We start from the raw sequence: 27,353 nt of genomic DNA, 5'->3' as shown, positions 1-27,353 counted from the left end.
TATGTACATTTTGGTATAACTTCTGATTTTTATAAATGATATATAGGGCGATTCAAAAAAAAATATGAAAAAATACATTACTGAAAACAATTGCAAATAAACGAAAAATTATCAAAACTTTTGTCCAGTTGTAAATCAGGTCTGAGTTGGGGAACAACTCTCGCGTCATCGTTTTTATTTCTTAAGGACAGTCAGGTTTGTGCTTGTGGCTGGGCTTTCGACAGAATTACTTCTCATCCCCGAACTATTTATTGCACTACTTCGTATAACTGTTTCTAAGTTAGGAGTTGTCTTCATTAAACACGTGCTTTCGTTTTACCTCAGAGTGAGGTTATGTTTTTAACTGGTAGAGACCATAAAATACTCACTCAGCTCAGAACGACTATGCGAAAGTGTAAAATATATACATACATATAATAAATATACATGAATATCACATTTATTTAAAAAAAATCTTATTTAAAAATTGTAAGGAAATTTAGTTGTTGTTCTCTTCTGTTGCAAGTCTTTACTATTCCAAACGTTTGCGTTTTTTAGCCTTTTCATAAACTTCGGACAATTGATTTAATAGATTTATGGCTTTAAAATCTTCTTCGAATATGGCAAACTCCTCTAGGGGACGCATCAGTCTCAGTGCCTCCTCATAATTACTTACTGAAGATGGCAGGGGTTTAGATGTAGTTGATGTGGATGATGAACTGGAAGAAGGTCGTTTAGGAGGCGGTTTTTGAAATGTACTTTTCGAATTTTTGTCTATGCCTAGAAGACAACTTTCTAATATAGAAGGATTATCATTAGGTTCTTCCTTTATATTTTCGGCATTTAAAAGACCTTGGGAATCTTTGGCATTCTTAAGTTTATCTTCTAATTCTTTAACATCCGGTTTGACGTCTTCCTGAGATTCATCATGATAATCTTCGTAATCACCATAATTTATGGTAGGTCCTTCTTCATTTTCATTAATCGTGTCATCATCTTCAGCTCCTCCCTCGCCATCACCATCTTCATCACCCTCAAATCCATCTAAGGGATCATCTTCTACATCATTATTGTCACCATCATCGCCAATTTCTATAGTATTAGCGTCAACATCGGGTAACATCTGATTTCTAGAACTTGAGGGTTGTGAAGACAAAGCATTGTCCACCTCTTTGGCACAATAAGTTATAATATCTTTACAATTCAAAGATCTTTGAGGTTTTCGCGATATTATAATCTGATTAATATGATCCAAATTAATATTGAAAACCGATTTAAAATCCCTTATCCACGCTCGATTGGGGAAAAATTTCTCGATTTTTATGATATCCTTAAATTCCATGGCACGATCACGTATCACATCATCCGTTACGGTTTGTAGTTTATGAAAATGGGCACGTTTTATGTACTCATACATGCAGTTTCCCAAAAAGTTTATTTTCTTATGGCGCACCACCTTTGGATCGTCCTTCATGACATCGATGATCTGGCAACTGGCATAGTATTTGAGAATATCTTTACGATTTGCCACAACATTTTTTATCTGTTCCCAACTGCATTTGAAGGCTGAGGCTACGCGCTGATAGACGGGTATCTCATCGTACATGCGTATGGCCTGGACACGTTCTTCCAGATTGAGAATTTTGCGTGGTCTGTCTTTAAGCTTTCGACGTTCCAAAACATAACGACATGGCTGCAAGGGACAAAATACAAATAAACGACTAGTAGGTAGATAATTGACTATAATTGGTAAGGATCATAAAATAATTTTTTTTTTTACAAATCTGATTTTAAATTAGGGTTCTATAAATCGATTTTCGAATAATCAAACAATCGACTTTTTGTCGAAAAAAGTCGAAGTCGACTATTTTGTTCCAAAAAATTCGATAACTCGACTATTGTCTATGAAAAAGTCGACTTTGTAAATAAAAGTCGAAAAAAGTCGGAAAAAGTCGAAAAGTTGAAAAAAGTCGGAAGAAGTCGAAAAAATGGGAGAAAGTCGGAAAAAGTCGAAAAGTCGGAAATAGTCGAAAAAAGTCCAAAGAATTCGAAAAAAAATCGGAAAAAGTCGAAAATAGTCGGAAAAAGTTGGAAATAGTCGAAAAAGTCGTATATAGTCGAAAGTCGAAAATAGTCGGAAAAAGTCGAAAATAGTCGAAAAAAGTCGAAAAAAGTCGAAAATAGTCGAAAATAGTCGGAAAAAGTCGGAAAAAGTCGAAAATAGTCATAAAAAGTCGAAAAGTCGTAAAAAAATCGAAAAGTCGAATTTTTATAAAATATTAAAAGTCGAAAAATCGACTTTTAATTTAACTAAATGCAAAAAGTCAAAAGTCGACTTTTCATAAAATGCAAAAAGTCGAAAAGTCGACTTTTCGTTTCAACTATAGAACCCTAATACAAATGTGTACAATAAACGAAAGTATTTTTTGTTTACCAAAATGTTTGAAAAACAAACAGGCTTAAGTCCATACACGGCATCTCTTACAAAAATCATACAAGGTTACTTTTAAAAAACATTGTATATGCATATGTACACACATACATACATATGTATGTAGGTGCCTAGCCGCTACTGGGTTACGGTCGCAGCTTAGTATAATAAAAAAAACGAACCTTTGCTATAAACTAAAACAACAAGCCTTCACTTCATTTCTAACCCCATTTATACTTCTATTCGCACACACATCTATGCCTCTAATATTTTAATCGATAATGTCTCGTCCCCTGTATAGCTTATTGAAAATAGCTTATTATCATCATCTTCATACACATACTTACATACATACCTTTTTTCCCATTTTTTGATTTATTTTTCCACTCGTATGCCTTCTTTTCAGCAGTGTAACTTGTTCTAAAACGACGAACTTCACACAATACCAGCAGCAGCTATCGAATATACACAAAAATGTGTTGGTAAAACCCCTCCTCTTCTCGACAAAAAGATAAAATAAAAAATAAAACTTTCCCGAATCCACACTAAGAGACGTGAACCAGCTAAGGATTGTGAAATACAACTAAAAGTATAAATTGCAAAAAATGTCTCACAAAGCAGCGTCCAAATAATATATGCACACAATACACGAACCCCATGGAAAAGAGGTTGCGAGAGAGAAAAATTCCCACTAAAATGCAAACGTTATTGAGAGAGTATGTGTGTTTGTGAGACAAAGAGACAAAGTGCTATGGAACCGACTGGTCACAATAATATGTGTAAAACTTATAACAAGCTCTAGGCAAAGCTGCGTACATATGAAAGAATAGCCCGCCTGTATGCCTGTCTAAAAGACGATGATGGCAAAGGCATAACGACTGACAACAGCTTGTGTTTATAAAAAGGGGGATAAAGTAAGAAGTGATGATGAGTTCGTCGTATATTTGTACGTACGACGTATTTCGTAAATTTATACCATTACACCACCTTTTATGAGAAATCAAACAAGAGAACCAACCAGACAGCCAGCCACATATGTACTATATTTTATTTGAGATTGCTGGCACAAAATAATGCATACAGTTTGTCAAGTAAACACAATGGTATGGTTATGCCGTACGCAGGTAGCGGCTTGTATTTACTACATACTATTGCAAGTGTATGATGGGTTTTTAATGCAAAAAATTAAAATATATATGTACGTATGTATATGTACATAAATGTATGTATAATTTTGTTCGTTTTGATGAACTGTTTTCTTTTAAAAATATGTTCAAAAATTGCTTTTGAATATACATACATATGTTTTTCATACATTGTATGAACATATGTACATATGTATGCACATTTGCTATTTTAAATCTGTTGATTAAGTGAACGAAATCTATCTATCTATCTATCTATATATCTATCTATCTACCTATCTATCTATCTACCTATCTATCTATCTATCTATCTATCTATCTATCTATCTATCTATCTATCTATCTATCTATCTATCTATATATCATATATCTATATATCTATCTGTCTGTCTGTCTATCTATTTATCTATCTATCTATTTATCTATATATTTATCTATCTATCTATCTATCTATCTATCTATCTATCTATCTATCTATCTATCTATCTATCTATCTATCTATCTATCTATCTATCTATCTATCTATCTACCTATCTATCTATCTATCTATCTATCTATCTATCTATCTATCTATCTATCTATCTATCTATCTATCTATCTATCTATCTATCTATCTATCTATCTATCTATCTATCTATCTATCTATCTATCTATCTATCTATCTATCTATCTATCTATTTCACACTCCACAGTCGGTGAGTCTATAAGAATCATAGACAAATAAGTTAAATTTTCAATTTGGACTTACGAACAGAGATGATGTGTCCAATTTATAATTGAAATAGTACCATTGTACGCAGTAATCTTCTATTATGATATACAATAGATACAAAGTTACAACTACGAATAGTTGTGTATTAGTTATGTATTTGTTTATATGTACAATGTAACTAAATTACTTTCTGCCTAATACATAGTAATAATTAACTCTATTGTCTTAACTTACATTTACCAAATAATCATAATTTTAACCATTCATCAGTAGCATGAACTTTAGGTGTAGAGGCTACACTTGCCGTCACAGTAACTGCTGCCCCAATACCAACACCAGAAACGGACGAAGACGATGATGCTAAGTTTGTGCACTGTTCATATATTTCACCGCTTTCAACCTCTTTATTTGTAGCAACAACAATATTTTTAGGAACGTTCGTAACATTTTTATAATCATCTTCATCTATGGTAACACGACCATTGCTAACCAAAGCTAAATGACCCATACATCCTTCAAAGAGAATATCGTTTATAGCTTTGCGTGCTAAGAGTTTTTGATCCGGAGTCAGTTCATCATATTGCACTGCCCATGATTTGGCTAAGATTTCAGAGGATACGGAAATTTTATGGCAACAGTTCAGAGACGAGGATGAATTGCTAGAAGTCATTGTTTTAACATCTCTTACAAATTTGATTTCATTAGGTTTTGTAGCGTTATTAGCGGTAGTGGTGCTGGTATCATTATGTAATTCCGGTTTTTGTAGATGTAGAGTGGCTATATTTTGTGAGTTTGTGGTCTTTATACACCATTGGCCAGTAGTTTGTATCGATTCATTTTCATTGCCTGCATTTGCAGCAGTATATTCATGAAATACCTGTTGCTCCTGAGATTCATCATTAATTTCTATAGACGCTTCTGCACTTATTATTTCGCCAGTTAATTGGGCCACATTGTCAGCTGTTAGCTGTATTTTGGGATTATTTGTCTGTATGTTTCGTTGTAGGGTGTAATTTTGATATTCATCCTGATTGTCGTTATGATACTCATGCTGTGATTCACCATCTTCTTCGCCATCATTTTCCTCATCGACGACAGCTTGATATTTATGGGGCTCCAAGGAGTTTGATTGTATTTCTGAGTTTGTATCACTTTTACCATCTACCAGAGCATGTGCTAATTCATCGGCAACATAGTCATAGTCGGGCTCCTCTTCGAGATCATACTCAAAGTCGTGTGTGTTGGAATGTGTGGGGTACTCAATTAAATGTTCCTTTTTGGTCGTGATTATAAATTGATCCGAAGATTTATGCAATTGATTCGAGCGTCGTTTACGCTAAAATATAAAAATAGAAAAAAGTTATTAACAAAATTATGCTTTTATAAAGATAGATAGATATATAGATAGATAGATAGATAGATAGATAGATAGATAGATAGATAGATAGATAGATAGATAGATAGATAGATGTCTGTTTAATAGGCATCGATTTCGATCTGATTAAAATTTAATCATTAAATTGATAGATTATAATTTTATTTTTAAGCGACCTTTATAATTTGTTATTAGACCCTATTTGTTTATGCTTTAAATTTCTCTTACACACAAAACTTGAATGCTCTTAATCATGGTACACTATGCTCTTAGTCACATTTTGCCCTGCAATACCTCGCTTTTTTCTAACAAACGACATATCAAAACAAAAAGCATAAACAAACGTAAACAATCTAAAACAAAACAGTAAAAAAAAAACAAAATAACTCACCATTATACTCTTTTCGCCATCATCATCCAATTTACGTTTTCTATCTCGTCTCGTATCGGCCGTTTGTAGAAAACATAATAAATCAAAATACCATAAAGTGGACTGATAATGTCGCCCCTCCTGTATACTCATATTAATGCGTGAACATTCACGTCTATAGTTTGTACGAAATATGTTAATTTTACGCAAAACATCTTCACGATCTGCATTCGGTTCAATTTCACACAATTTATCGACCATTATATCGTACGCATCACATTTTACCTGACGATTTTTATACAGTGGATTATTCATGTCCCAGAGGGCCGGTAATGATTCGTACAAATAAAAGAATTCAGTCCAAAATTTCTTATTATGTATGGAATGTATTGATTGTCGATGTGTGGTCATTGTTATTTGTTTTGTATTGCTCTTTAGAATAATTCCTGCTGTTCTGTTCTGTTGCTGCTGGCAGTAGTCGTTTTGTCTTTTTTGTTGTTGTTTTTTTTATTTTAGTTGTTGTTGGAGTAAAAATATTTCAAAACAATTTGTACTCTCGCAATTTGTAGTAACACTCGTATGCTTGACAAACAAACCGTTTGGCTTGAGCGACAATATTCAACTGAATTTTTAAAGTGCGCGCTCTGAAATGCTTGTTGTCTATTGCGAACAATCTCTTTGCTTGAAAAAAGCAATAAAACAAAGTGGAAGAAAACAAATGAAAAACAACGGTTTTTATTATTTTAGTTTATGTTTGTATTTTCGTTGCCAGACTCGTATAGGGTTCTATAGTTGAAACGAAAATTCGACTTTTTGCATTTTATGAAAAGTCGACTTTTCGACTTTTTGCATTTAGTTAAAAGTCGATTTTTCGACTTTTAATATTTTATAAATAGTCGACTCTCCGACTTTTTTCGACGTTTTCCGACTTTTCGATATTTTCCGACTTTTCGACTTTTTTCCGACTTTTCGACTTTTTCCGACTATTTTCGACTTTTTCCGATTTTATCGACTTTTTCCGACTTATCGATTTTTTCGACTTTTCGATTTTTTCAGACTTTTTTCGACTTTTTCCGACTATTTTCGACTTTTTCCGATTTTTTTCGACTTTTTCCGACTTTTTCCGACATATCGATTTTTTTCGACTTTTTGACTTTTCGACTTTTTTCGACTCTTCCCAACTTTCCGACTTTTCGACTTTTATTTACAAAGTTGACTTTGCGACTTTTTTCATAGACGATAATCGAGTTATCGACGTTTTTGGAACAAAATAGTCGACTTCGACTTTTCGACTTTTTTCGACAAAAAGTCGACTGTTCGATTATTCGAAAGTCGATTTATAGAACCCTAGTCTCGTATTTATTTTCATACCCTACACTAATAAAGTGGAGCAGGTATTATTATGTCATAACGATTTTGATCGATATGTAATTTTGAAATCGTTACATTATATTAGAACAAAATTAAAATTTAAAAATTTTCTTGATACAATTTCCATGTTTTTGCAATAGGTATTTCCTCATTTCTTTTTATTCATTATTCGTAAATAATAAAGTTTATTTAATAATATAAAAACTTCAAAGCTTTTAGAATACTTATAGAAACTATTGTTTTAAAAGCTTACGACTAAACACAAAAACTTTTGCTGAATATAATAAAGTAAAAGTTTAACAAAAGAACCAGTGTTCATTTTGAAAACATATGAGACAAACAAAAACAACAACAAATTTAGTGAGTACATATACACCGTATTTGTTTAGTTCATTTTTATACTTCACTGATAGAGGAGGGTTGTTGTTTGGTTGCTTTTATTTTTGTTTTTTTTTTTCTGTAAACACACCGAAAAAAAAGATGTCTAACAAACAAACATCCACATCTACTACAATATTTCAGCCACAACAGCAGACACCACGAGCGCAAGATCAACGTATAACATTAATACGTAATGTTCGTAAACATCCTCGACTGTACAAAAGTGAATTTTTGCATACGCCATTTCTACATCGTCATGAAAAACAACAAATATGGGATAGAATTGCCCAAGATTCGGGATTTGAAAAAAGTGAGTGTGTGATGAGAAAGAAGCTCAACTTAAGAATTGTGGGTGAACGCATTTAATAAACAAGTAGAAAAGTATAGTCGGGCATGGCCGACCATATAATACCCTACACCATGAGTATATTTTTAACATTTTTTTATAAAGAAACTTTTATGTTAAATATTGCCATAAATCCAAAATATTTAAGCAATTTATTGATAAAAAAAAACTAAAATTTCTAAATGAGGCTTTATGTAGGTCAAATATGGGCCGATCCTCGGTAAATTTGGGAAAAGGATATATTTTTAAATAACAGTTAGTTTTGTTGAGTTTCATTGCGATACAAATGGTTACAAGTCAATTTTAGACGTTTAAGACATTTTTTGAAGGGGGGTTCGTATGGGGGCTAGGGTCAAATAAGGGCCGATCCTAACGAAAATCTGCAGTGTCATTTATACTTATATAAAACTTATTTGTCCTAATTTTTAGAGAGATAATGGAATATTTCACGTAATTATGGCATAAGAAGTTCAAATCGGGAGGTACGGTTGTATGGGAGCTAGGTGAAATAATGGACCGATTTCAATCATTTTCAATAGGCTTGGTCCCTGTGCCAAAAAACATGCTTGGTTCAAATTTCATCAAAATATCTTGAAAATTGCGGCCTGTACCTTGCGCACAAGGTTTAGATGGACGGACAGACGGACGGACATGTCTTAATCGACTCAAAAAATGATTCTGAATCGATCGGTATACTTTAAGGTGGGTATTGGACCAATATTTTTGTATGTTACAAACATCAGCACAAACGTATAATACCCTCCCCACTATAGTGGTGTAGAGTATAAAAAGAACAGTGGTCTTTAAACAAAAACGATGCTAATAATTTTACAATGGGCTGTCAATAGAATTCTGAATGAAATCTATTTAGATTATAATATAATCTATAGTCTACTCTATAGTCATAATAATCATGTCTAAAGACTTGTTAGTCATGGATCTTTAGAGTTAAGACGAAACTATTTCAATACTTTATAGTTGTCTGTCGTCTTGGCTTAAGTTCACTCTATATTCAATAAGGACACTAAACTATGTCAAAACTTTATAGTTCTCTGTCGCCTTGGTTTAAGTCCACTCTATAGTCAATAATGAGGACACTTTAGGCTACTATATATAGGTAAGAAGCATGGAGCGATGAAATTTTCCGACCACTCTCGATGGTGGTTAAATCCGGATCAGTTACTGAGATGACACCATCCCAAACAAGAGTTACACCTAATTGGATTGACATATGATGCAGTCAGTTCTGGCAAACAGTGCAGAACCATGGTCCGGTATTTAATTCAATTCCGGCACGGACCAAAAGGATGCGGAGCAGCGATGCCAGTATGTGTTGCTCCGCAGCAGAAAATTGTATTGTTGTTGCTGGGGTTGATAGCTCTTGGCCGAATAATTCGGGTCATTCCGGTACGTAGAACCGACTGTCGGGGAATGTGGTTGGTTGGTTGTTGTTGTAACAGTTCGACTGTGGCCGATAGTTCCAATTGTTGTTCCCACGACAATTGGATCTTTGCTCCGGAACGACCCGATTCATTCTCGGCCAAAAATTGTCCGAATGAGTTTGGTTGTTAGTTCAGGCTGCAATAGTTGCACACATGGGTCCTTTTGGTCCCTTTGTGATACCTGTAAGTATATTTAAGGGAAAAGAGGAATAGAACATGGAAAGTTATGCTAAAGATACAATAGTGAAGAGGCATTAAAGGGGTGTTAATAGTAGTAGAAGATGCTAAAAGACGGAGATTAAGATAGCAGACAGAGAGCGATTAAGATCATGAGAAGAAAAACTGTCTCGGTCTCGAAAAAGCTATCAATCAGTGCTAATCTCGTCAAACCAACTGCAATGTCTGGGGTTATATATTTTAGCCCTGTTAATTCTGAGAAGTCCTCCAGAAATCGATGTTCCAGATACCGAAGTCGGATGTCCTCCAGTACCGCAAAGATATTGGCAAAGAAGATCTTCTATTGATTCCTCATCTTGCCAGCAGCTGCATTAGTCGTTATAAGGTAATCCAAGTAGCATTGCTTGATTACTAAATTTACAGTGCCCTGTAATGACAGCTATAGTTTTGCTGTGTTAGGTTCGGCTGTGTCTTAGAAGATTGTCCGTGAGCTCTTTTTCATGCTTTGGTCATTTTATCTTGCCTGTTAGAGTTCATAAAACATGTTATCTATAAGTCTTTTGCATACTCCTATCGGAGTGCCACCGAAAGGGTCTATATCCCAGTCGGGCAAGTGCGAAACCGCTTTCGCCAGCTCGTCAGCGATACAATTGCCTGTATAGACTCCGTGTCAACGTACCCATACGATGTACACTATGTGTAGACTTCTCTTTTCTATACAAAATGAGCTTTTCTACAGTCAATACTATTGAATTCAATTCAGACAATGATATAGCCTACTCCATTATCGAACTTCAATATCCAACATAAACCCGCTTAATTTTAAAACTGTGTCATAGCCTTTTAATAAAATCATATTTTTTTCTTTTTATTTTCTTTTACTTTTTTAGCCGAAGATGCCAAATGTAAATGGCGTTCCTTAATCAATTATCTGCGACAGCATCTAGATAGTGTGACACAAAAAAAATTACGACGTTATATACCAGTCACCGAAAATCCCGAAGATAAATATGTACAATTAACCGATTGGTCTTTCTATAATGAGCTGGAATTTGTGGTGCCATATGTAAAATTTGCTGCCAGTAAACAAAATAATAGTGGAGCAGGAAATCAGATAGAAATATCAGCCAATGAAATAGATTTAATTTTAGAGGGAATAGAAGCCGAAGTCGATAAAAGAAATGAAGAACAGAGGCAGCAATTAACTGAAAATGATTTTGCTATACAAGTGCAACAGGAACTAGCTAAGGAAGAAGAACAAATAGAACAACCGCCATCTAATGGAGATAATAAGTTAATGTTATTAACTAATAATGATAATGATTTAACAGGTGATGATGATGATGACGATGTAATATTGAAAGAATATTTTGAAAATATGTTAAAGTCTACTTTAAAACTGCCACGATTTCATCAGAATCGTATACGGGAAAAATTATTAAATTGTGTAAATGAACAAAAGGATATGAATAAAATTAATTAGATCTCTATCTGTTTATTTTCACATAAATAAAACTTTTTTTTATACTTAAAGACATTGCTTACCACTTACACGAATTTGTTGTATGTACGAAATACGACGATTGAACAGACAAGACATCAGACATCTAGGCTACTTGAACTTGACGTATTACAGATTTACACTCATCATTACGGAAAACACGATGATAACTATTGATTTTACCCAATGTGGAAATGAAGGCTTCATCGTGAGTGATTATGATCAACATAAAATTAGATTGAGTCTGGCGTTCTTCGACAATACGATTGAGGGCATCACATAATGATAAAATATTATTGCGATCCAAATTGGTGGTGGGTTCATCTAAAGCCAAAACACCACAGTTACTGCTAAATGTTTCGGCCAAAGCCATACGTATAATGAGAGAGGCGAGTACACGTTGACCGGCACTACAGCGACCACGCATTTCAATTTCGGAATTATTTTTCGATTGTATAACACGATAATTATAACTGCGACGACGATCCATGGGTGAGGCTGACTCCTTACCCTCTTCCGTTTGTATTTGTATGTAATCAATGTCATTGCCACGATAAATGAGACGCCAATATTCACGTATCAAACGATTAATTTCTTGCATTTTTTCGGTATGGAATTGCATAAGGGCCCACTCTAAGGCCACACGATGTTGACCCAAATCATTAGCTACCTTCCTGGTCAATTGAACTTCATAGTAAATGCGACGATAATTAACAAGAGAATCACGATATTTCGGTTCAGCCAGTTCTCTTTCTAATTTTGTTATCTGATGTTTGACCTCGCCACGCTGACCCAAAAGTTCACCTTTACGCACGGTTATTTTGTCACGTTTTTTCGTTAATTCCGATTTCTCTTTCGAGACATTTGAGAAATCTAATTTGCCCAATTCTTCCATAAGGGCTTCAAATTTAACATTTAAATCTTTAAGTTTTTCTTCCAGTATCTTTAATTCACGATTGTCTTTAAAGTCACGATCTATAGATTCTTGATTGGCAATCTCCGCTTTTATGGCATCCAATTGCTCATTAGTTTCGGCTATGGTTTGAGCCTATTTGGAATGTATTAAATAGTAAGTAAGTTAGTAGTTAGGTTTACTTTTGAAACAAGTTACTTACTATTTTTTTAAGTTCTTCTTTGCTGGCATTTAAATCATCCTCTTTATCTTTTATTTGTTGATCCAGATTTAACTGTTGATAATCCAAAACTTCATTGTCCAGCCTTTGAAAGTGTTTTTTGTGAAAGTGTTAAGGAAATATTTCTAAAAGAATTCTTAAAAAAAAAAAACTTCATTACCTATTAATGTCATGATCCATTCTTCTAAAAGTATCCAGTTTCTTTTGCATTTGATTTATCTTAATGCGATTCTTTTCTTTCAGTTGAGATTTTTCTGCAGAGGCGGCCGTTAGCTGTTGCTTTAGCGGCGAGACTTTAGCTTGTTTCTCTTGCATTTCCGCCAACATGGCAACTAAAAGATTCGAAAGTTCAGCTTTACGTTCCTTAAGTTGTGGTAAATTTTGTATGCCTTCCTGGAGTTTTATTTGTTGATCTTTTAAACTAATTTTTAACAAAAATAAAGCAAAATTAATTTCTCATTATGAAAGTGCTGTCGGAATACTTACGAATTTTTCAATTCTCTTAGTTTATTAAGAGCATCCATATTCTTTTCATAATATTGTTGATTCTTATCCAACTCTTTGCGTTTCTCTTCCAATTCCGTTGATATAGTGGTTTTTTCTGCCTGCACCTCATCTATGGAAATATTGTCACTTTCAGTATTTTCAGGCATTTTTCTTTTTAACTTTTCAATATCGTTTTTAAGACGATTCGATTCTTTAATGCACTCATCCAAAAGTGACATGTCTCCCATCATGGAATTGGCGGTTTCCATGGTGGTAGTGGGTTCGGCCAAAAGTGTTTGCATATTTTCCATTTCAGTACTGGATTCGGCCAATTGATTTTGCAAACTTTTTAATACTTCTCTCTTTTGGGGTATTTCCGCTTCAAAACGTGCCACTTTATCGATAATCGGTTTTAAATGTAATAAACTTTCATATTTCTTTTGTTCTTCTTTGAGCAGTTTCTCTACCCTTTCAATATTTTGTGGTAAATCTTGTATTTTATCAGTTAATTCCGTGGTTAGATTAGAGGCCTAATGAAAAAGTTCATAAGGAATGACATAAGAAAAAAATCCATAAAACAATAATTATTACTTACCTCTTCTGTGTCCATACACTTCTGACACAAAGGACAGTAGGGTTCTTCATCTATTTTTTGCAAATAATTCTTATAAAATACTTCAGCTGATTTTTGAGCACCATGTTCCAATTGATATTTACTCACAGATGCCTTCGATTTGGCCAACATTTCCTCGTAAGGGGTCGAATGACACTTTTCGAAAATTTTCTCTTTACAATCTTCCAATTCTTTTTCACATTTTTGTAAATCATCTTTAAGATTTTTACGTTTAATCTCAATACGTTGATGTTTTAATTTCATGGAATTTAGTTTTTCATTATATTCTTTAATTTTAATGCGAGATTTTTCATAGGAGGCTTTTAAGTGACGCTGGAAATTTGTTTCTATAGTACGTCCCTCTTCGAAAACTTTGCGAAAGTTATCACTGTGTTTACTCTTTACTTTGCGCATTTCTTCTTCACGTTTTTCTAGTTCCTTCTCTTTAATACTCAATTCAGCGACCAGTTTCGATATGGAATTAAGGAATGTTAAACGTTCATCGACTTTACGAAATTGTGTTTCTAATTTTTTTATAGTTTCCTTGTCATTCTTTAAGGATTCACGAAATTCATTTTGATTGAATTTTGCCAGCGACTCTTCGTAACATTGTTCGGTCTCTTTGAGTTTTTCGTTAACCACTTTAAGTTGTTGGGTGGCTTTTTCCGTTTGTAAAATATTCCTTTCAACTTGCTCGGACTCTTTTTCATAAGCTTTTTTCTGCTTTTGCATAGTGGCAACGGACTCTTGCAACTTAGTCAATTCAACACGCAATTGATCGATTTTAGTTTGACGCTCTTGATCTTCCTTATCGTGTTGTGTAACAGTTTCACTTATTTTACAATGTTCGGCCGCTAAGAATGCTTGTATTTCCTCTAATAGCTCAGTGATTTCATTTACCGAATTCATTAAATCAAATTCAATGGGTATATTAAGTTCCTGACAAAGTGCTTTCAATTTATCTGCTCTTTTTTGTTTGCAATCTTGTTCTTTTTGCTTTTGCTGTTGTATCACAACACGTTTCTTATCAATTTCATTGTGTTTATGCTGTAGACCTTTCTCTTCCAGTCTCTGACCTTTAAGTTTTTCCTCAACCTCCTTACGTTCCATACGTTTTTCGGCGATTCTCTGTTGGAATGATGATATTTCATTGTCTAATTCTTCCATGGTACCTTCGAATAGTTTTTTAATTTTCTTCTTGAGTCCGTTCATTTGATCGGTGCAATTTTTTTGCCTGCAAAATTAAAAAGTTTTTTTTTAAGAGGATGAAGGTTATACAATGTGTTTTCTATAGAACAATTTATGTATAACACTTTTTTTCTATAGAGAAACTTGCGTATAACAGATTTGTCTATAGAAAAACTAGTATATAAACGATTTTTTCTATAGGAACATTTTTCAATAGAAAAATTTGTGTTTTTATAGAGAAATGAAATATGTATAACAGATTTTTTTTATATAGAAAAAGTTGTGTATAACAGATTTTTCTCATTTTTTTATACAAAATTTCTATATAGAATGATTAATAGATTCAAATACTCACTTAGTTTGCAGTTCCACCTTTTGAGCCTGATACTTTCCCACTTCATATTCAATTTTATGTATCTGCTTTAGACGTTCCTCAATCGGAGCCATTTCATCATCGCATAATTTACATTGATCATCAATTGTTTGGGCTTTTTGTTTATATTTTTGAAGAGCCAAAGATTTTCCCTCCATTTCTTGTTTCAAATGCTCCATAAAACGTAGATCGGCTTCTGTAAGTTTAGAATGAAAACATTATTGTGAAACTGTACACAAGATTTAGATAAAACAAGTATGCATACCCTTAATTTTCAATTGTTCCATTTCCTCTTTGCGCATTTTGATAATACGATCCAAAGCCTTATTGTACTCGGTAATGCCAAAAATGGCATCAAATTTTTCTTTAAGTTTCTTTGCCTCATCCAGAGGCCAGCTGGAATCTTCCTGATGGCAAAAGAGTACATTATTTATAATGGCCTTGGAGACACCCATAAATTGACTCATGACCAAGTCAACGTCGGCACAACGTTTACTTATTGATTCACTGCCCTTCTTGTCATCATCATTCAAATAATTAATAGTGGCATCCAAAGTTTCAAATGTTATTTTATTACGTTTCATACCCAGCTTCATGGAACGACAGATGGAAAGGCGGGCTCCCTGCACATTTCGCACCTCTAGTTTAATTTGTCCCAATACATCGGTAAGACTGAAAATCTTGGGATCATGAACGAAATTCTTGCCGCGGTCACTGCCGGGCGGACATTCACCCGTTAAGGCGTACTTAAGACATTCAATGACGGTCGTCTTGCCACAACCATTCTCGCCCAATATCAAAGTTACCGGCGAACTAAAACGTATAAGCTGTATTTTTTGTTGTTTGCAATTATTAGCATCATCATAATAAAAGTATACAAAAGTAAAAGCAACAAAAAAAACAACAATGTATACCTGTGCATCACCAGCGTTACCACCAAAACTGCGTATACCTTGTATCGTAAGTTTCTCGATGGTAGACATTTTAAAAGCGTCTTCAGTTTACACTTTACAGGGAGTTGAAACAAAGTATTTTGGAATATATCTATTGGATTTACACTTATTTTTTTACGCTAAACAATAATACACAAACATTAAGTTATTTTAAATTGTGATTTTTTGCACAGCAAAATGAAATTTCACAACACAGCGGCAAAAAAATTTGCGCGTCTACAACAGAGCCCTGCGGCGACTGACACTAAATATGTCGGCGGCGGCTTAAAATCGACTGTAAGCCGGCTAAGTTTTCAACTATGTTTAGTTTTTAAATTTTCAACGATTTTAAATAAAAACGGAATCCGAGGAGAGATCAGAAAGTGGGATTTGGAAGCAAATATATTGTTTATAACAGCTAAACAGAGCAAGCTCAAAAGTTGTGTGAGAATATATGCAGGTATGAATAAAATATTCTTAAAAATTAAAAACAAATTCTTTCTCCAAGTTTTACGAGGATCAGCCGATATTTAAATATATCCTCCATATAAAACATCTTGCAGAAAATCAGTTTCTAAAAAATTTTGCATAACGTAAAAACAAAACAAAATAGATTACAAACATTTAAATAATTTAACACTTTGCAACACTAGTTTTGGAGACTTGCAAACTTATATATGGCAGCTTTATAGATTTTTTTTGCATTCATTTTGGGTGTTTACATTTTTTGTTTGTTTATTATTTTTTATTGTTCATAACTAAATAAATAAAGAAAAACTAGTTTATCGCAGAATAAAATTAAAATATAATAAAAATGTCTAAATTTACATTGGATTCTATTTTAAGTATTTATTTCAATATGCTACAGTGAGTAGAGAAAAAAGGACTCCATCTTTTTTTGTTTACATTAAAAGCACTTAAAGAAATTTTTTACTTAAAAAGGATTACGTTTTTCATTTGTTTACCAAAAAAAAAAAAAAAATACACTAAAAGAAATTTTAATATTTTAAATTTAGAAAAACTCAATTGGGGAGAGTACTACCAGAATTTAGTGAAATCTACTTACGTTTATCATTTAAAGAGAATTTTGGCAAAAATTATGTAAGTTTTTGATATAACACGCATTTAAATATTTATTTTTGGTAAACATTTTTTATATTTTAGTTAATATCTTCGGATAATTTGCAACTTTATCGTAAACTCTTGGTTTTACATTATTGTGAAGAATATCCTTCATTAACCTCCGTAATTGGGATCATGGAAAGATGCTTTAGTGTGGAAGATATTTATAATATCGTAGCTGAACGAGAAGATATACTCTGCAAGTGGTGGGAGTTTAAAAATAATTGTACTGAAGTTAGTGGAAATAAAGCTAAAAAACCTAAAATTTGTAAATTAAATGAAAAAATAAATATATAAATTGTAAAATTCGAAAATAGTGTTATAAGTTATTTTTCTAACAAAAAAATGAATGTGTGTTTTATTCTATAGAAAATTATGTGTATAAGTTGTAAGCACTTTCGACTTTTTGCATTTTATGAAAAGTCGACTTTACGACTTTCGACTTTTTGCATTTAGTTAAAAGACGATTTTTCGACTTTTAATATTTTATAAATAGTCGACTTTTCGACTTTTTCCGACTTTCCAACTTTTAGACTTTTTTGACTTTTTCCGACTTTTCGACTATTTTCGACTTTTTCCAACTATTTTCGACTTTTTCCGAAGCTAGAAGCGTAAATTTATAATGTTGCCATTTATTATTATTATTATTTATTATCAATAAAAAAATTGTATTTATATTTTTTCTATTTGTTGCAATTTTTTGAGTTTTTTCGACTTCCTTCTATTTTCGACTTTTTTCGACTATTTTCGACATTTTCCGAATATTTTCGACTTTTTCCGATTTTTTCGACTTTTTTTGATTTTTTCGACTTTTCGACTTTTATTTACAAAGTCGACTTTTTCATAGACGATAGTCGAGTTATCGACTTTTTTGGAACAAAATAGTCGACTTCGACTTTTCGATTTTTTTCGACAAAAAGTCGACTGTTCGATTATTCGAAAGTCGATTTATATATTTAGAAACCTATAATAAACTTTATATATGGATATTTAACATATTTTAAGATATATGCCAAAAAATTTTCACAGTGTATAATTTTTTGTTTACATTTTTTTTCGGTCAATAGTTTTAGATCAGGAATGGGAAAGTGTATATTTTTAAATAAAATTGTTATAGAAAGAACTTGTATATGTTTATGATGCAACAATTAATGATAGTTGATATAATAATATAAAGTTTTCAAAATTTAAACCATAATTTATTTTATACAACTAATTTCAATAGTATATTTCCTTTTTTTTAATTTTTTAAGCGCTACCACCATCTCTGCTGTAGATTTTTTAGTAGTGACAGCATTGCCAACTTACTTTTATATTTTACAAGAAGATATTTGTATTCTAGTTTCAATTTTGGATTCCTTCGATAAATTTATTAAAAAAAATTAAGAAAAACTGAATAATAAATGTCTTAATTATATGAAAAACGCTGAATTTATCGTAGAATATAGGCGGTATAATGGATTTGGTAAGTTTTGGAAGCAAGTGAACTAATAAGCGGCGTCCAATGAAAGTTCTAGTTGTGGAATTTCTTTTGTGTAAGGAAATACATTTTTGGCAAAATTTTAGTGTTTTATTTTACTATTTCGAATCGTAAGTTGTTGTAAAAGTTGCACTGTGGCCTATTGATATCGCTAGGTTGCCAATCTTTAAAAGGGTAAGACCGGGGTGAATCAAAAACAAATATTCTCTTGTCGATGAAACGCATCTACTTCAGTATCACTTGGCGCCGAAAGTAACAATCCTATTCTTTGAAAAGTTGAAAATATTGCCTAGAACTAGTGACATAAAGTCAGTAAATCCTATATTATGTATATCCTCAGAGATTTCATATTGTTATTACTAGAAAATTAAGTATTTGTCTATGCGCTGGAAAGAATCTTTACGCAAAGACCTTTCGAATCGTAAGTTGTTGTAAAAGTTTCACTGTGGCCTATTGATATCGCTAGGTTGTCAATCTTTAAAAGGGAAGACCGGGGTAAATCCAAAATACCTATTCTTTTGTCGATGAAACGCATCTACTTCAGTATCACTTGGCGCCTGATGTAACAATCCTATTCTTTGAAAAGATGAAAATATTGCCTAGAACTAGTGACATAAAGTCAGTAAATCCTATATTATGTATATTCTCAGAGATTCCATATTGTTATTACTAGAAAACTAAGTATTTGGCTATGCGCTGGACAGAATCATTACGCAAAGACCTTTCCACATAATTGCTTATGAATTACCTACAGATTTTTATACCTACAAGAAAAAATGAAATAATAATTTTTCCAATTTTCTCTTCAACAGGAAAATATTCCCATTGAAAAACAAGTTAATCTTATTTTGCTCTCAAAAGTTTTGAAAAATTACTTGGATTTAAAAAAGAAAACGAATCTTAGTCTCTATCAAATCCACCGTATACTACAAAATCAAGATGAAATATTGGAAGAGTGGAAAGAAAAAAACAAAAAAATAACAAAAACACCAAACTATACAGTTGCCGTTGAAAAACTTCTACTGGAATGGATATGTGAATGTAAATTAAAAAAAGTCAATTTATCAAAAACCATGATACAAGAACAAGTAAAATATCTAAAGGAATTATTTAAAATATTCTATAATATAAATATGAAAATGTGGAATCGAATAAGATCAATTTTAGGAGATTTACTTTATAGTAATGACTCAAAAGAATATATTCCATTTGATATATATGCAATTTTTCAAAAAGAAGGCAAACGTTTATTAAAAGCTGAAATATATGAGGATTTTCTTGAGCGTCTGGATGTTAAGGCGATAAGGAGCAATTCAAAAAAATCTTTGCAAAGGAAAAGTCCTAAAAAGAAAACGAAAAAGTCAAAAGAAGGTAAAATTGAAAATAAAGATGATGATGAAGTTATTGCTGTTGAAAAACCCATTACTATTGTTGACATTAGCAATGATGATACTGAAATTTATGATAAAATTACCAAAATTAAGAGTGAACCCTTATCGCCACCTTACTCCGTTCGTCAAGAAGTAATAAAGGAAACTAAGTTTTTATCAAAGGGTAAGTTCGTTTAATTTTTTATTTTATTTATATTTTACTAATTTTTATTAATAAACTAACAGTTTATAGTTGATTTTTATTTACATATTAATAGTCTTTTTAACACAAATTATATTTTTATTCATAAATAGTTTAAAAATTATTTTCTGTAATTATCTTTAATGTTGCATATTTGTTATAATTTTCCAATGAATGAAAACTGTTTCGGGGTAATCTCATCGGGGGTAGATGCTAATTTTGGTGTTATTTATTTTTCTTGAACTAGAACTGAACTAAAATAGAATTGAACTAGAACTGAACTAGAACTGAACTAGAACTGAACTAGAACTGAACTAGAACTGAACTAGAACTGAACTAGAACTGAACTAGAACTGAACTAGAACTGAACTAGATCTGAACTAGAACTGAACTAGAACTGAACTAGAACTGAACTAGAACTGAACTAGAACTAGAACTGAATTAGAACTGAACTAAAACTGAATTGCTATAAACAAATTTAAAGAAATTAAGAATGAATTACTTAATAATTAAATATTCTATAAGATTTGGCATAACTATATTTAGCACTGTTTTCTTTTTGGTTGATTGGATAAGTGTACATTATTTTCTGTTTCATGTAAATATTTTGAACCTATAAACGCATCTCATTGCCTTTCAAACTAATTTGTATTATTTTGCGCTTGCATTAACCTTTTATCCTTTGAATTTTGCTTTTGCACTAAGTGTTTTTTATGTGCTTGCCTAATAACGAAATATTTATAAATAAATGTAATAAAAATAAACAAAAATTCGCAGATATTGAAACGACCGAAAGAGAGCAAACAAAAGAGCCCTCTATTAAAAAAGAGCCCCAAGCGATTATTAAAACTGAAGAAGATCTCATTAACAATTTAGAAGAGGAACTAAATGAATTTGAAGAATTTATTGATATTCCTGAAAATCCAACAAAAACGTTAAGTATAGATCCTGATAGTGAAACAATATTAGAGACCAGGATTAAAATAGAACCCCAAGAGTGTGATAATAAGAACGAGTTGGAATCCAATACTAAACTTGTACTCACTGGGTGTAATAATAAAATAGTATCACCGGAATTAGACGATAATATTTTGCAAGTGGAGCTTAATAAATTAAATGAATTTCTAGGAATTTCTAATGATCTACAAACAGTATCTTCAAATGAAAAAGTAGAAATAACAAAGGAATTAGATTTTGATTTTATCAATGATAACGACAGTGAATGTATTGATATTTATCAAATTGTTGATAATGATGAAGATAATAAGGAAGAAAATGGTAGTTCTCCAAAAAGTCTTAATGAAAAAGTAAACTTTAATGAACAAAATAAAGAAATCGTGAATGGAATTAGAAAGAAACCCATAGAAATTGAATTTAGTGATTTTGATTGTTTACAAATTATACTGAGAAAAAACTGTGATAAATCCATAAAAGAAATCCTTAATGGAGATAATAAAACAAATAAAACAGCTGAACTTATAAAGAAAGCTGAAGAGGAAAATGAAGAAACACAAATTGAACTGGACACTGAGGATGCTGATGTTGAAAGTTTACAAAATAAAGTGGAAAAAAACTGTAAAGAGGAAAATAAAACTGTTGATGTTATGGACAAAGATGAAATTGAACTAGACATTGAGGATGATGATGATGTTGATGATTTACAAAATAAACTGGAAAAAAATTGTGAAGAAGAGGGAAATAAAACTGCTGAAGTTATGGAAGAAGATGAAGAGGAAAATGAAGAAACACAAATTGAGCTGGAAATAGAGGACTGTGAGGAAGATGTACAAAATGAATTAAGGGAAATAATACAAAAATATGCCAAGGAAAATGATGATCCTTTAGAAACTACACAACAGGAAGAGAAACGATCACCAACTGAGAAAGACGAGGATGACTATGAAATAGTTTTAGAAATTGTATCCGATGAGGAGGATGCTGCCACTAATGTGGAGCTTAATACAGTAATTGACTTGTTAAAATCAAAAGAAATAAATGAAAATGGAAAAAGATCTGATAGTCAAACGGCAGTTGCAACTTCCTTTTTACATACACCTCATAGAAAAGTGGCACGTTTAAATTCATATCAATCCAAAGACATAATATCTAAAGTAAAAGATAATAATGATGTTAAATCGTCAAATGTTAAAAAGCGTAGAAAATATAGAAAAAGAACGTTTTAGAAATCTAACAAAACTAAATGTTTTGTTAGTTGTAGTATAACAGTAAGTTTTTATTCTTATAAGAATAAGTATTTTTTTCTTGGAAAATATTGTTTAATGAATTACTCTACTTTATTTTTTATGTAATTTAATAATTTTCTTTAAATAAAACTGAATACGAGAAAAAGTACAAAAGCCATTGCCCTGTAACAAAACTGTGATATTGTTGTTAAGACTGATTTTTTTTGTTAATATTATTTTTAAGAACAAATAAATGAAAACTTTGATTTACAAACCCCAAAACTGTGTTTTTAGTAATTTCTTTAGCCTAGACATCAACCTATATTGATGCTGGTTTATATAATCGCCAGTTTAACAACCTTTTAAAACTAGTATCGTATATTTTCTTGTTTAAATGTTTGCTATTTCGAGAATCTTTTAAAATCATTATCGTAAGTGTTTGTAACTCTGCTAATAGGGATTGTTTACCGTAAAAAGGTTTAGGTCATAGCTATCTAAACCCTAGGTGGTAGTCTTTGCTAAACATAAAGTTCTAATTACTGTACAACTACAGTCGATGCCAGATAAAAGTATATCCTTAATTCTTTATGTAATAAATTTTAAATATTTTATAATTTTCTAAATTTTTGATTAAAAAATGCGTATTGCTGCTCATTGGAAGCGAGTTTACCAATTTTTAACAATTGCTCTCCATAAGAGCATAATGATCGTAAATACATATTACCTTTAAGCAACTGGCTGTTAAAAGAAATCGGCTCTACTTTTTTTCTTTATCGTAAAAATTTTCTACACTAAATTTTATATTGATCGTAATTTAGATGAGCGGTTGTTTAAATAAATCGCGTATACATATCAAAAGAAATTCACTGCATGTCTCTAATGGACCTATTGTTGCTTACTTACCAATGTCGACCTACGAACTACCAGACTAGAACTCAAACCAACCTACCTGCCATATTTTTCAAAGATTTCAATAATCTTAAATCTAGGATTTCTAAAAGTTCAATATCAAGTAAATTTACATTGAGAATCAGTTGTGAATCTCCTTTGTTCGAAATCATTTAAGTAATTCTGAAATATCATACAATCGTTTCCATTTCAATGTATTTTTTTTGTTCACTTGTAATTATTAAATTGTTAACATCAATGGCAACCAACCTAGTGGCAATTCTAATTTTATATCACGAATGTCTTTAATAAGTGGAGGCAACAACCTGCACATAATTTTACTTATAATATGTTTTGATTTTAGCAAATTCTTGAACCAATAGGGATGGGTTTGCATGAACATGTATAATACATTTCTGTTCAGCAATGTTGTTAAAATTTTGTGATAATAAATCGGCATATGAAAAGCAATCATAATTTAAAGAATTTTGCGATAGCTGTTACTGTTAGTAGGGAACCCTGATCAGATGTATGGAAAAGCTCCCATCAGTTGTAGGCAACATGAAACCTAAGGTAACACATTTTTACACCGTGTAGTCTATAGTCTAGTCTATAGTCTAGTCTATAGTCTAGTCTATAGTCTAGTCTATAGTCTAGTCTATAGTCTAGTCTATAGTCTAGTCTATAGTCTAGTCTATAGTCTAGTCTATAGTCTAGTCTATAGTCTAGTCTATAGTCTAGTCTATAGTCTAGTCTAGTCTATAGTCTAGTTTATAGTCTAGTCTAAGACTGTAGGGAATTATATGAGAGCGTTTTGACGTAGATAAAGCTAAAGAGGGGACAGTGAAACGATCTTATAACTAGATATTACAGATATTCTATCCCACAGGATAACTAAATGAAAAATCTATTATATAAACTACTACTGAACTTAATAAATACGTCTCACTATAGAAACTCTGGTCGAACATATTCGAGAATTTAAAGTTCTATGCTTATCAATTGAACAATCCAAAAGAACAATGTTGATCAGGCTACCTTTTGTTTGTTAATGTCATTATTGACAAACAATGGTAAAACAAAAGTTAATTTCAAAATTTTTAAATACAAATGTCCGTTACTTTTTCTTTCAATTTCAAAACTTGTATATTTTTCATAACCTTTAATGTTCAATTCTTTTGCACCTGTTGCAATATTTGATTACAATTTTTCTAAATCAAAATATAATTACCATGATTTACACTTGCTAGCTTCCCCATCCCTCTCTCTCTCTCTCTCTCGTTCATGCTCTCTCACACACACACTTTTCCTGAATAAGTTTTTGTGGGGTTTCTTATGAATACTGTGAGCTGTGTATGTTTGTATTTTTTTCACATTTTCAACTGATCTATTTCTGAATCTGTACAGAAACTGGCAGATGTTTAGGACAGATGTTGCTGCAACTAGGATCATCATCCTTTAAGGCTGTAACAGAACAACAAACTCCCCTTCTGAAATAAAATGTATAATAAAAATAAAAGAAAAATTTTGTATTTGTAATAGGTTTTCAGATAGATAATGATGAAACAAGTTGGTTGGTTTGGCTAAAGGAATCCATATAAATTAGGAAACTTAAATGTTGAATAATTGTGGTAGTGTTGGTGGTGGTGTTCGTTGTGCACCATATCAAGAGGGGAGCTTAACATAGATAGTCGTTGTTTTTGTTGTTGTTGTTGCCGTTTGCAATTATATTCGTGTACCAGAGAAGTGTATGCAAGTGTTTATTGTTGCAATTGGGTGCATTTGTGGCGACAGGTGCAAATAGTTTTGTTGTGTGGTAGTTAGGAGGTATCAACTGACAGTGATTTTGTTGTTTATCATAAATTCACATGTCTATGTTTGCCAGCCAGCCAGCTAAATAACCAGCCTGTTTGCTAGTTGGCTGGCTTTACTTATTAACTAACTAGTTGGTTAGTCAAAGTTATTAGTCACTATACTAACAGCAGTAACACAGCGTCAGCAGCGTTAATAATAGTAGTTATAGTATTTTATTGAGTATTTATCTATGGCCTGAATAATAGAGGGACGTAATAGGGGAGTTGTTTTGGAGCAGAGTTTAGTTGGGTGGCGATATAGTTCGTATTACAAGTTATGTGTTCATAAATGTGTATAAGTCCACAAACAAGTGTATTTATTTAGTTGCAGCTGCATTAGTTGCCAATTTATCAATTGATGCTTGTTATAGCTGTTGGGGTAGTCGATGAAAAACAACCTTGCCGTTTGTACTCGTATGTTCATTAAATTATGGAAGCTAGAGTAACCACATACTCATACAACGCTAATACAACGCAACAACACCAGAAACCCACTAACATAACAAATCATTACAGAACTGCTGTTGACCAAAAAAAAATTAACTGAAAATTGTAAAAAAAAAAGTCACAAAAGCAATTCACTAGTCAAACACACAATCGCCTTGGTAAGCAACCACTATTTCTTATTGGTGACGGAGGGAAAACTGGTTAAACACTTAGAAGCACAGGTGCATTTGAAATATTTCGTTAATCGTAGCTCTGTGTGCCCCTGCAAAAAATGCCGCTTCAACAAAAAAAAAAGCAGATCACTTAAAATAAAAAAAAACGTCATAGAAAACTGGCATCAAAAAATTATCCTCAGAGCAGAAAAAAACCAAACAAACAAATCTGAACTAAACGCGTTAAATTCAGCTCACACACATTTAAATTTGAACAGCAGGTTTATGACACCGGCCGGATGGGTGTCTATCCAACGACACGCATCGATCGACATCATAATGATCAGCAGCAGCAACAAAAAAAAAAAAAAACAACAACAACAAGCTTCATATATGCTGTTGCAGCAGCAGCATATACTAGCAACAATAACTTGTTGTCGTCAGCCTAGTGATCATACCACTTGTTTTAGTTGTTGTATTATTAATCTTACAACAAGTATTTTATGGCACCCAAACTCCTCAGCATCCGGTGTGATTATTTAATGTGAATTCGATTGCCTCTAATGGAGAAGCAATTATTAATAAGGCATGATGTTGTTAAATAGTTAAATTAAGTGATGTAGTCTAATAGTTACACGTTAAGACATCTGGGGAGTTGTTTGTTTAAATGTCATGTTTACCAGTTCTTGTTTAAAAATATTCTATTAGAATCACTAACAAAAGTATTTCAGATCTAATGTGCCAACATTGGCAATGTTTCCAAAAGTCCTTGACTTTTTTGATAATTTTGAATTTCTAGGAGATTTATTGACATATCTATTGCATATCAAATACATAGTAAAATATATAAATGATTTGCACAAATATTGCAAGGTTCTCTGGATCATCAATTAGCTACACTACTTTTATTGTCAACATTAAAAGTTTTGCTTTGTAAGTAAAGGGAAAATGAACTAGAACTCAAGTACATAGAACTGAACTTAAACTAAACTAGATCTGAACTACAATTGAACTAGATAAGTGATCATAGATTTACATTGATTTTGCCCTCGGGCCTCTAGGGTAGAAAGAAAATGGACTTTTATGTTTTCCCGCAAAAAACGATTCTTAGAGGGAAATAAAAGTGATCACAGATTTTCACTGTTTTTGCCCTAGAACCTCTAGTTTAGCAGGAAAATGGACTTTTATGTTTTCACTCAAAAATCGATTTTTAGTAGAAAATAAAAGTGATTACAGATTTTCACTGTTTTTGCCCTAGGGCCTTTAGTTTAGCCAGAAAATGGAGTTTTATGTTTTCACTCAAAAATCGCTTTTTAGTGGGAAATAACAGATTTTCACTGTTTTTGCCCTAGAGCCTCTAGTTTAGCCAGAAAATTGACTTTTATGTTTTCACTCAAAAATCGATTTTTAGTGGGATATAAAAGTGATCTAGTTTAGCCAGAAAATAGACTTTAATGTTTTCACTCAAAAATCGATTTTTAGTGGGAAATAAAAGTGATCACAGATTTTTAATGTTTTTGCCTTAGGTCCTCTAGTTTAGCCAGAAAATGGACCTTTATGTTTTCAGTCAAAAATCGAATTTTAGTGGGAAATAAAACAGATCACAGATTTTCACTGTTTTTGCCCTAGGGCCTCTAGTTTAGCCAGAAAAATGGACTTTTATGTTTTCACTCAAAAATCGATTTCTAGTGGGAAATAAAA

General features: G+C 32.1%; 5 protein-coding genes across 8 annotated transcripts; 3 read left to right on the top strand and 2 right to left on the bottom strand.

Annotated features, from left to right (window-relative positions):
- Positions 1–408: 408 nt before the first annotated feature.
- LOC111685592 lies at positions 409–6,629 on the bottom strand. 3 transcript variants are annotated; one of them, XM_023447860.2, is made up of 3 exons: positions 6,034–6,629; positions 4,502–5,603; positions 1,537–1,672 (listed from the first exon to the last, which is right to left on the bottom strand). In XM_023447860.2, the coding sequence occupies exons 1-2, from the start codon at positions 6,421–6,423 to the stop codon at positions 4,515–4,517; spliced, it is 1,479 nt and encodes a 492-aa protein (XP_023303628.2). In that variant the 5' UTR covers positions 6,424–6,629; the 3' UTR covers positions 1,537–1,672; positions 4,502–4,514. The 3 variants fall into 3 exon arrangements, with proteins under 3 accessions (XP_046806967.1, XP_023303640.2, XP_023303628.2); XM_046951011.1 differs by lacking the exons at positions 4,502–5,603; positions 6,034–6,629 and adding an exon at positions 2,758–3,066 and having other exon boundaries at positions 409–1,672; XM_023447872.2 differs by lacking the exons at positions 4,502–5,603; positions 6,034–6,629 and adding an exon at positions 2,766–3,019 and having other exon boundaries at positions 409–1,672.
- A 1,161-nt stretch (positions 6,630–7,790) lies between these two features.
- On the top strand, positions 7,791–11,262 carry LOC111685593. The gene is made up of 2 exons (XM_023447861.2): positions 7,791–8,074; positions 10,620–11,262. The coding sequence occupies exons 1-2, from the start codon at positions 7,864–7,866 to the stop codon at positions 11,210–11,212; spliced, it is 804 nt and encodes a 267-aa protein (XP_023303629.2). The 5' UTR covers positions 7,791–7,863; the 3' UTR covers positions 11,213–11,262.
- LOC111685591 (DNA repair protein RAD50) lies at positions 11,200–16,157 on the bottom strand. The gene is made up of 8 exons (XM_023447859.2): positions 15,938–16,157; positions 15,289–15,850; positions 15,006–15,219; positions 13,445–14,696; positions 12,850–13,379; positions 12,524–12,784; positions 12,346–12,448; positions 11,200–12,278 (listed from the first exon to the last, which is right to left on the bottom strand). Exons 1-8 carry the CDS (start codon positions 16,004–16,006, stop codon positions 11,337–11,339), a joined length of 3,933 nt encoding a protein of 1,310 aa, XP_023303627.2. The 5' UTR covers positions 16,007–16,157; the 3' UTR covers positions 11,200–11,336.
- Positions 16,154–17,409, top strand: LOC111685603. 2 transcript variants are annotated; one of them, XM_046951012.1, is made up of 3 exons: positions 16,154–16,415; positions 16,972–17,056; positions 17,120–17,171. In XM_046951012.1, exons 1-3 carry the CDS (start codon positions 16,154–16,156, stop codon positions 17,121–17,123), a joined length of 351 nt encoding a protein of 116 aa, XP_046806968.1. In that variant the 3' UTR covers positions 17,124–17,171. The 2 variants fall into 2 exon arrangements, with proteins under 2 accessions (XP_046806968.1, XP_023303641.2); XM_023447873.2 differs by lacking the exon at positions 16,154–16,415 and adding an exon at positions 16,781–16,822 and having other exon boundaries at positions 17,120–17,409.
- Positions 17,410–18,382: 973 nt separating this feature from the next.
- LOC111685600 (midasin-like) lies at positions 18,383–22,594 on the top strand. The gene is made up of 3 exons (XM_023447870.2): positions 18,383–18,542; positions 19,370–20,111; positions 20,907–22,594. The coding sequence occupies exons 1-3, from the start codon at positions 18,534–18,536 to the stop codon at positions 22,310–22,312; spliced, it is 2,157 nt and encodes a 718-aa protein (XP_023303638.2). The 5' UTR covers positions 18,383–18,533; the 3' UTR covers positions 22,313–22,594.
- The last annotated feature ends 4,759 nt before the right edge of the window (positions 22,595–27,353 follow it).

The sequence above is a fragment of the Lucilia cuprina genome, chromosome 5, assembly GCF_022045245.1.
Source record: "Lucilia cuprina isolate Lc7/37 chromosome 5, ASM2204524v1, whole genome shotgun sequence".
NCBI lineage: Eukaryota > Metazoa > Arthropoda > Insecta > Diptera > Calliphoridae > Lucilia > Lucilia cuprina.
Note: the sequence above shows the minus strand (reverse complement) of the source record. Positions and strands in the feature narration are given on the sequence as shown.